At 36.8% G+C, this 10,766-nt stretch overlaps 1 protein-coding gene across 1 annotated transcript; it reads left to right on the top strand.

Moving 5' to 3' along the window:
• The first annotated feature begins 3,439 nt into the window (after positions 1-3,439).
• On the top strand, positions 3,440-8,474 carry LOC147331378 (uncharacterized). Its single transcript, XM_086294338.1, has 8 exons — positions 3,440-3,623; positions 4,195-4,386; positions 4,725-5,021; positions 5,128-5,424; positions 6,525-6,617; positions 6,761-6,841; positions 7,059-7,114; positions 7,828-8,474. The coding sequence occupies exons 1-8, from the start codon at positions 3,440-3,442 to the stop codon at positions 8,119-8,121; spliced, it is 1,494 nt and encodes a 497-aa protein (XP_086150464.1). The 3' UTR covers positions 8,122-8,474.
• The last annotated feature ends 2,292 nt before the right edge of the window (positions 8,475-10,766 follow it).

Genomic DNA, 10,766 nt, shown 5'->3' with positions numbered 1-10,766 from the left:
CCAGAGTTTCAATTGACAATTTCTTTTTTTTTCTTTTTTTTCTTTTTTTTTTCTTATTGGGGGGGGGGTGTGTAGAGGAAGAACATTATATATATATATATATATATATATATATATATATATATATATATATATATATATATATTTTTTTTTTTTTTTTATTATTATTATTATTATTTTTTTTTCAATTGACAATTTCTACTCCCTGTCGTTGCAATGCCACTGCGGCACTGAGAAGGGTTAAGTCCTGACTGCTCCTCTATTTACTGCTTGCTTTCTAGCTATTAAAATTTGATGATCTGGGAAATTTCAAACCTTTTCTTGATGCATCCAAAATCTATAAGAACTTTTCAGCTGTACAGATCTAGGGCAGTGACCTGGGTGGGAATGAATGTGATTATTTTGCCAGATCCTATGTTATTTACGTTTATATTTTTTTCCTTTATTTCACTTTTGTAATCCTTCTCTTCTCTATTTGTTTATATGTATGAAGGAAATATTCTTAATAAAAAAGCCATTGTTTAAAATGATGATCTGAAAAATGTAAGATGTAAAAAATATGCAAAAAAACATTAAAAGAATAGAAAAAAAATCAGAAAGATGGCAGAATACTTGTTCACAGCACTATATTAAAAAAATGCAAGCCTATTATAGGCCAGAAAAGGGAAGACATGGTGTGTTTGCCACCCACAGTTACCTGGACAAGCAAGGACAGAGCAGGAATCTGCCCCCCACTGTTGATCCAAACCAGCAAATCTACTGAAAGATATTAGGCTACGTTCACACTGTCTTAATGCTCAATTCCGATTTTTTGATCAAATCCGATTTTTTTGTCTGCTCGTTCACACTACAAATAAAATGCGACAGCAAACGTGCTCTAGTGTGAACGCTCAAAGCGGCCGCATGCGCAAAAGAAGACGTCACACACAACGCGCTCTGTTTAGACCCAGAGCAAACAATATTGTTTGACTGATGGCCTTAATATAAAGACTTCGGACTTTACGTTTCCCAATTTTTACTTTAAGTTATTTTGTTATTTACATAATAATGTAAATAACCTAATAATGATCCTTATTCCTGTTTTAGAGGAGCGCTGCTTCAAAGGATAGCTGCAGATTTCTGTCAGAATCTGCAGATTATACAGTACAAAGAAAATGTTCACGTTGTCTTCCCAACAGTTTCACTGACATCTACACTGGATGGCCAGGAAGCGTTCGCGGTGTCTTCTCCGGGGCTGATAATTAGCGTCTGTCTTGTGTCAGTGACGTAAAAGACAGATTTAATGCGACATGACCGTCAAACAGCAGTCGCTTCCTAAAACATCGGATATGTATCGTGATGCGCTTTCGCCTGCAGTGTGAACGTAGCCTTAGTGTCATGGTTGGCTGTGTGGCAGGCAGGCAGGAAAAAAGGACCCAAACTTGACACTGAGAGAGACATGAAGAATATGACACAAAACAGAGAAGACAGTGACTTAAACTGAAGGCCAGAACACCAAATAAAGTAAAGAGAACAAAACTAAGAATAACCCTTAATACCAAATCAAACCAGCACAACTCAAAAACCCAAACAAATCATATATTTAGAAAAACAGAAAAAGCTGGGTCACAATGACCCAGAACCGTGACAATTAGAGCTGCACCAGGAACCTTTTTATGCTATTTTTAAAATTATTATTCATTTGTTACTTCCCAAATGTGCACTTTTACTTGCCTGTTCGCAGCTTTTTTTTTTTTTTTTTACCTTTGTTTCTGTTTTTTGTGCATGGTCGCCATGACGTCAGGTTCAGTCGATGCTACTTTCAGCTGCTCCTTTGTTACAAAGGGTTTCCAAAGTACATTGCCATTTTTTTTTATCCCCATCCTGACACAACCCCCATGGGATGTGTTTCCTCCCAGGATGAAACCATTCATGTTTTTAAGCAATTCTTCTTCATCATCATATTAATGATTGTACCTTTTTATTTTGTTCTTTTCTTTCTCAGTTACAGTTTGTATTGTAGTTGATTTGGAAAATTTAAAAAAGCTTCTGATGATGCTATTAAAAAAGTTTTGCATTTGCATCTCGTGTGGTCTTCTCGGTTTATTACAAACTGTATGTGTTTAAAGACTAAAAAACAATATTTAGTGCTTGCACCAATGCATCTGAATACATCAAGACTTAACATACAATACAACATATTTACAGAGGATGGTGCTGTCAGACTGAAATCTATAAACAACAATTTTAGTTTAATTGTTGTTTAAGATTTATAAATACAGACCCTGCTTGTCCTGAAAAACACATTTCTTGTAATAAAAACTCTCTCCATGTCTGCTGTCGTCCCTGGTTTTTAGTTCTTTGGAGCTTTGCATTCTTGCTTATTATTAGATGTTTTCTCTTTGTTTACTTTGGGCTTTATTTTCTTATTTATTTAATTAAATTCATGTTTCATGTTTTCCAATGTCATTAATGGTTATTTGTTAAAACTTCTTCTCATTCTGCGTTTGGCTTCTTACCCTGTCTCACTGTCTGAACGTGCCCACCTGTGTCTCCTTCCCCCAGCTGCTGTAAAACCTGTGACGCTTAATCAGACTGCATCAGCCTTATCAAATATGCCAATCCTGCACTTAATTTTATAAACAATGAACGTATAGTATAGTTATGATGGAATGGTGCAAGGACCCATACAGAAGTCTGCTGGTTTTGGCGTAGCACCTGCCAGAGCAGAGGAGTTGGACAGAACCTGGTGTGATGGCTCTGCGATGATTTTGCCTGCCTGTTTCCTGACTGGATTTGAATTGAGGGCAAGTCTGCTTCAATAATTTCTTTCTATAGAGCTCACTGTCCTGTTTTATGGCTGATCCAAATTATGCAGTGATGGACGAGCAGACTGGATTATTGCAGTATATTTTACTAGGACACTGTGGATCCCAGAAACCTGAAGGTTTCCACAGCAGACAGTGCTGTTAAGTAACTTCATGGGGGACAACGGCTCCTCCTGTCATCTCTCTTCGAGTTCTGAGCATAATCATCTCTAACTGCACCACAAGGCCAGCTGTTCAACCCACGACTGTATGCAAACTCATTGCTAATGAGTCAGATAACTGTCATGTCACGGCTGCAAACTGAACTGCAGTCGTTTGTGTAGAGGGAGAAGAGCAGACGAGAGGTCACACCCCTGAAAGGGGAAGTGCTGATTAACACCAGCCACACCTGCTGCTTCCTGTCTGTTAGAATAATGTGCGTTGTCTTCATGTCTTCACATTTTTAACTTTTTTGTGATCTCGTTCTAGCTGTGTGTGTCTTTGCCTGCCACACACAGTGTATCATGACATAAAACTACAGCACTCAAGCAGTTTGTCTTTCATGCAGTCTGGTCAACAGTAGCAGGTGAGGAGTAATCAGGAGTTCGTGGAGAGTGTTAGGTTGAGGCAGAAACACGGCGAGGAAGAGGAAGATGGGGGCAGGGTTACTTTTAGTTTGCCCAAAATATAAACTGAGGAAACACGGCTGTGCACACAACCACATCACCCCAGACATGAAAAGAAGAACTCAGAGTTTCAATTTCTTAAAGATGACTTCAGCATTCAGGACCAACAACATGAAAAGCAGTTTCCTGCTCATTATGTTCCTGCTGACAGGTAAAAACTATAACTATGGCTTTATTACTGATATTAGAGACAGAGAGATCTGTTACTGCATCTTAAGCAAGTAGCTTGAATCAGTACATCCTGTGGGCTGGTATAGCTACAGCTCTCTTTGAATATCTTGAACATGAGCTTAACAGACTCACTGCTCCACTTTTTTAACCACGGCACATTTTTCAACTTAACAAACATAAGCTATAACCAGATAATACGTTATTATTTTCTGCACTTTATTGTAATGCAGGAGTGAAAGTAAAATTAAAAGTGAGTGACGCTCCTGGAGGTTTGAATTATCCAGCTAATTAAAAATATGCAATAAAAGTCACATCAGACATGTTTTGGCCTCATCACAATTATAGAAAAAGATGGAATAAGTCCAAATACAGTTGCCAAAGTTCAGATTTATTGTTTTTATTATTGATATATGATAATATCAAATAATATGGTATTAATTAATCTTATTGATGTACTAATGCAGACAGACTGTGTTAGAACGTGTCTTTAGAGTTTTGTTTGAACCTGATTTATTTTAAGTGACTGAGGTGAAGTAAATATCTGTCCTCAGCCTGTGAGATGTCACAACAGAATGAATGCAGAACATGGGTTGAAGTCACCTGCAAGACACTAAAAACTAAAGAAACACATTATGTAAAGTATGAAAGCAACCAAATCCCAAAGGTGGTCTTCAGGGAACTTAAAAGTGAGGAATCCTATAAGAAAATGTGCAAGAATTCATCTGGCAAAGAGAAACCGTCTGGTAAGAATTTCATTTTTGAAAATCCAGTCATCTTATATCTGAAGTTTTGCTTATTTTAATTTAAAAATGTCAAATGTAAGAAACACACAAAATTAGTTTAGTTTTACTTTTTTTCTCCAGCCTGAAAGCAAAAGTCTAACAAGTCTAATTACTAAATGATTTTCTCCTCCAAGTCTTCATTTTTAATAAGTTAAAGTTGCATTTAACAGTAAAAGGCAAATTTAATGAAAATTAAATGATTTACAACTTCAAATACAATAATTTGGATAATTCATATGACATACACCTTAATGTATTTCATTTGATTATTTGCTCAATCTACCTTTTTTCCTTTGTAGTGAAAAGCGTATGCCTGAAGCAATTTAATCAAATTGCGTACAGAACAACTAAAACCACGATCAAATGTGATTATGAAGGAGACAACAAACCATTTTTTTTCTGCAAAGACAATAACTCTGTCTGTGAGAACATGGTATTATCTCCTCAACAGTCAAACAGCAGATTCACTTTCACAAAGACAAACAGAAACTTCATCCTGTCCATCAGTAACGTGTCCTCACAGGATGAAGGTGTCTACTGGTGTGGAGTGAAATTAGAAACGGTCGTGCTCCAGAAAATACAACTGGATGTGGAACGTGAGTAACTCTCGTAATGTCTTCCAGTTGTTGCAGTTTCCATTTTATTTAAAGGCGTGCCTAAATACAGTGTTTTCAAGTACTTGCGTTCTTCTGTTTTCTACAGATATTACTAATTTCACAAGATCACCAGCTGCTGGTCAGAACTTCTCATACTGGTGTAAATGCAAAGAGAAGGCCTCACCTTCAAAATCAATCTGTAAGGGAGAAGATCCATCTATATGTCAAACTCTAGTAACGACCAATGAGCCTGATAAGAACAAGAAGTTTTACATAAATGATAAAGACAAGACAAATATTACTGTTACAATAAGAAATGTAACAGCAGATGACAGCGGGACATACTGGTGTCGAGCAAAAAACAACAACCAACAAATCTGCAACAGACTGATCCTGACTGTAGGTGAGTCACGCTGTTTTATTCTGTGGGTGTTATTTGACATGTTCACAATGTACAGGATATTACAGAGCAGTAATAATTCACGTAAACTTTATCTATAATAACAACATACATTTGTCCTGTTAAATTTCAGCCAATAAAAAGTCTTCTAAAGTGAAGACTTCTGATATCTGATAATAAAAACTCAATAAACCCTTTAATTTTATGTAAAGAAGCAAACCAGGAAAACGTTACATGAGCGGAAGTGGTTTGATACAGAAACAGCTTTAAGACAGTAATGTGGGCGTGTTCAGCTGATAACCTTTTGTGTCATTAAGGACTGAGATTGTACAACTAAAATGATTTAACATTAACTTTAAAATAACTACACAGAATCTTAAATCTGTGTGCTTCCACAACTTTCAGTCTGCTCTGATTGCAGACCTGTGAGACCTGCAGTGAGTCCTGTATATGCTGCGAAAGAATCAGTTTAACTGGCTCTGTATGGTTTCATCAGCCACTTTTAGAAGTCAGTCCCATTACTCTAAAACAGACTACCAAGCATACAGAGTACCTACAGCAATGCTGCTGCATTTGTTTTCATTTCCTGCTCCTCCCTTTGAGTTGTGGTGTGTGATGTCTGAAAATTATCAACCAAAGCTAAAAATCTGCGGTTCCAGCTTCGAGATCAGGGCTTAAAGGAAAGATAGACATTTACACAAGTGTGAAGAATCATTATCAACGGTTCTAAGTGTCCCAATGAGCTATGAAAGTGTGATGTCAAGCTATGAACATTAGCAGGATGCTAAATTCAAATAAATGCAGCATTAATCGGTTATATTCATGCAGTTAATTTCTGCTGCATTAATTGTGTGTTTTTGTCTCTGTGACAATAAACCATAGGTAAAAGTTGGATCAGGTCAATTTTAATAACTACTGACACAAATTTGGGATTAGAATGTATTATTAAGGTCCTTGTTTTAACAGAAGGATCAAAAAAGAAGAAAATAAACCTTTAAACCGACACATTTTGTCTTATTTATCAAATTAATTAAAATAAAAATCAATAAAAATTTCAAACATTTTCATAAGTAGAACTTCCTTGACCTTCATTTTTCTTTCAGGATCACCAACAACATCCACGTCTACCATTTCATCAACTACAGCGACGACTACAGCGACGACTACAGCTGCAGCTGCAGCTGCTGGGACACGTGGTGAGAGAGGACTTTTAGTTTGTTTTAGTTTTTACTTTTTCATTTAAGTAAAATTCACTTTAAATTCCTCAGCATAGAAATGTGTGCGTCGCAAACGTTTTCTTTTTAACTGATGCTGAATATGTTTCTGTTTTATTTGTGAGGCGTCTCTGAGGCCATCATTTCTGTGATCGTCTGTGTGGCTGTGCTGCTTTTTGTGATACTGATGATCCTAATCTATAAACGTAAGTTACTGTTTGTTTGCACAACATTACTAGATATGCTAATTTGTACCCACAAACCACATTCATGTACTTCCTTATCTCACACTGTCTAAAAACACAGCAGCAAAAGTATCCAGACATTACTTCATTAAAGCTGATAATCTTTGTAAATGTCCACTTAAATCCAAAACATAAACTGCTCGTTTATGTTTTGCTGTCTTTGTATTCTGTTTAACAGGATTTTCACGTTCAAAAAACACAGGAAATGGTGCAGCAGCATGCCGTACCAAAGAGGTTTGTGTGGAAATGTTGCTTTTTTTGTCTTGCTGGTGTGCGGTGTAGTTTTACTGTGCAACACTTCTGCAGCAAACAGGATCAAAACCTCGTTTTCTTCCCAGTGTGTTCATCCAAAGTTCACCGTGCATAGGATCTCTTTTCTTTATCTGGCTTCACTTTCCCAGAATAGGTGTCAGCATGTTCACATGAAGGAGGCGCTGTTGGCAGCATGTCACTGATCAGGAACAGTTTTAACCTCGTTCTTTCATCTGCAATCACAGCTCATGGTCATTAGTTTTTAGTTTACTGTCTTACCTTAGACATAACCAACTCAGCATAGCCAGTGTTGGGAAGGTTACTTTTAAAATGTATTCCACTACAGATTACAGAATACATGTCCCGAAATATACAGTGGGATGCAAAAGTTTGGCCAACCTTGTTAATAGTCATTGTTTTCCTGTATAAATCGATGGTTGTTACAATAACAAATGTCAGTTAAATATATCATATAGGAGACACACAACGTGATATTTGAGCAGTGAAATGAAGTTTATGGATTTAAAGAAAGCAAAGACTTCACCATAAACAGACATGTAAATGTTATTTCCACACACAACAGTTGTGTAGTCAGAGTTCTCTCACATGACCAAAAATAATGATCATATTACTTCAGTAAAGAAATCAAATACACTGCTTTAAAAAAATAATAATTTCTCATTCTTCCCGTGAAGGACTGTACCTATGAGGAGATACAGGAGCGCCTCCAGCTGCCAGACTCAGAAAATGCAACAAACACAATTTATGCCACCGTCAGCTCTCCAAACCCTGTGCCCTCAACACATTATGCTACCATTAACTTTCAAAACTCCGATAAAGCTGCTGCTGAGACAGTCAGACTCGGCTACTCTGCCTGTGAATATTCTACTGTGAAGTTTCCCAAATGTCGAACTGACTCGAGTGACACCCAACTGTACCCGCCGACTGAGGAGCCGCTCTACTCAACAGTCAACAAGCTAAGAAAATGAGATCATTTATTTAAAGAATATAACAGATTTATGAATAAAAATAATGTATTTAGTGTTTGAGTCACAGTGATTTTGTGATGGTGTTTTGGTGCTGATCTGTTCTGAGATCTTAGATTTTATTTCCCTGTGAAGATAATTATTAAAGCCTATCAGGAAGATACGGACCTGCCTCTTTCACAGGAGGAGAAGCCAACAAAGAGGTCAAGTGCTTTTGTACCACACTGTGGTACGATACACAACATCCACACTTAGAGCCACTGACTTTAACCACAAGGAATGTGAAAGTATCCTAAGCATCTGGATTGAATAATAATATATCAAAAGAATTAGCTGTTATTTATAACTTAACTCTCTACAGCACAGCATTGCTGCTGGGCAACAACATGCCCAGTACAGGTGAAATGAACTGAGCCAACCAATCAGAGTGTTGGAAAAAGTATCAAATTTCAGTCCTATAAGATGTTCGAGTCACTGTCGAGCAGTATTAGGACGGTGGGGCATCCTGTTCTGACACATGGTCACAGGACCAGATGATGTGTGAAGCTGCCATTGTAAGTGTAATTAAAATGACAAACTGTAAATAAAAGAGTACATGTGAGTGTAAGAAGATATAGAGGGGTTTTTTTCATGTTTCATGCTGTGTTTTCATTTTGAATGTTAAAAAAAATGTTTTTTCCTTCTTTCCATTGCCCTTGTGTGATAAAGGGAACTTTTTAAGGGAGCCATATGTAATACACACACACACACACACACACACACACAGATATATATATATGCATGTATGTATATACCACTCCTATGTTCTTTGTCCCACTTCAGTCTAAGATCGTCTGTAACCATGTAACCAAAACTATGAATTGTAATTTTAAATGGTTTAAAAGTATAGAATAGCATATGTAGGCAAGTATATTTCTCCTTTTGTTATCAAGAAGCAAAGACAGAAAGGGGAAAAAAAGAACAAACAGGGCAGGGTTTGGTGGTTGAATCATCCGTCCCCACCAATGCCAAAACCAAATCTACGCCCTTGGACTATAAAAGTCAAAGTGAATTGAATCAAGAGTAAAGATGAGGATTCCTGTGTGCACAGAAACAAAAAAGTGATGTGTCTGAAGTGCAATGTGCACCTCTGTTTTACAGCACAGAACTCTCTCTTCAACACTTTCTATTGTTTTTATTGCTTTCAGTTGCGTTATGATCTATGAGTTATGTTTATATATATACTGTTGTTGCACAATGTTTCCTCTAAGCAATGAAAAATATCTTGAAGAGGTTGTCTGGAATACATTTTTTGTATCAGTCAGTAAATGATGTTAAATCATTTCCAGCATGTACCACGAAAATGTGTGCAGTAGTAGTTAAACAGTTTGCTTGACTTCAATATTTTCATGCTTAAATATATCCACGGTGCTGTGTGTATCGGACATATTGTTTACATCAGTGTTTTTGCTTTGTAAGAGATAATTTACCCCTGCTGTACATAGAAACCGCCTGGAAGCTGTCCGTCTGTCTACGGTGCAGTTTTATGAGTTATAATGTGACCAGTTTTAATCGGGGGGATAATTTATCATGTTTATTCAACAACTGTTTGTCAGTTTTATATTTGTCATACATTTCATTAAGAAAACACGAACTGCACGAGTATTCTGTCTGTGATATTAGAATCAATTTGTCAGTTTGTTACTATTCTCCTTTTAATGAGGTTTTTAATGAGCAGCAGATACAGTAGATGGCAGCATTGAGCTCTTGGTTGCCTCAGAAAACACAACCTAAAAATCTGTGGCAAAACAGAAAAACAAGCAATTCCATAAAGCAGGTTTTAGAGATCCCAGCAATGAAATCAACATTAGAGTCTAACAGGAGGTCAAAGGGGAGACAAGACTATATACACTTCAAAAAAAAAAGAGATCGCTTGGAAGAACTGAACATTGTTTATTGAGACAAAATAATTAATGTATTTGGTGATTTGACTTATTTCAGACACAACAGAATGCAGAAGGGCAAAACTACTGGTTCATAACTAAACAAGGCAGAGGACACCAAGAGGGGGAAACACTGAGTAGCGAAAGACCGCGTGGGGCCTGAAAACGATGTGCAGGGAGTTCGCTGTTCCCTACAGCTCTAGTGACCCTCGAGCTCCCGGCTAGCTATCAAGGAGCACTTCGGAGCACTTTTGCAAATATGTGATATCTTGATAAACCGAGAAGATATTTGAAGTTTACACAGCTGCATTCTTGCCTGAAAATATCTTAAAAGTTTATTTTGTGACACAAAAAGAGTAATAAGAGTAATATTAAAACTTAGTAGCTGCTGCCATAAAAAATCAGAGTAGAAACTTATATTTTTTACTGTAACAACCACAAACATGTTTAATGAATCACATTTCATAACTTTAAATGCAAATATAAATGGTCAATTTTAAAATCATATGCACAAGTTTTGCAAACCACAAAGTTATTTGCAGCCATTTACCTTTTACCCTTTTTTTATAACCATTTCAAACTATTTACATAACAATCAGCTGTTCTACATTCAATAAGATGCCACACAAATTATTTGTGCCACTCCAAAAATTTATGTCCACTAAAGGAGAACATCACAGCCTGATACCTGCAGATCTATCATTCCTGTTTCTACCTGGAGACAGC

This window comes from Aulonocara sp. 'chitande type north' Nkhata Bay, linkage group LG5 (genome assembly GCF_057382095.1).
Source record: "Aulonocara sp. 'chitande type north' Nkhata Bay isolate Kocher_YH1m ecotype deep benthic linkage group LG5, A_spYH_male_GT1.1, whole genome shotgun sequence".
Taxonomy (NCBI): Eukaryota; Metazoa; Chordata; class Actinopteri; order Cichliformes; family Cichlidae; genus Aulonocara; species Aulonocara sp. 'chitande type north' Nkhata Bay.
The sequence above is the reverse complement of the archived record's forward strand: the minus strand, read 5'-3'. Positions and strand labels throughout refer to the sequence as shown.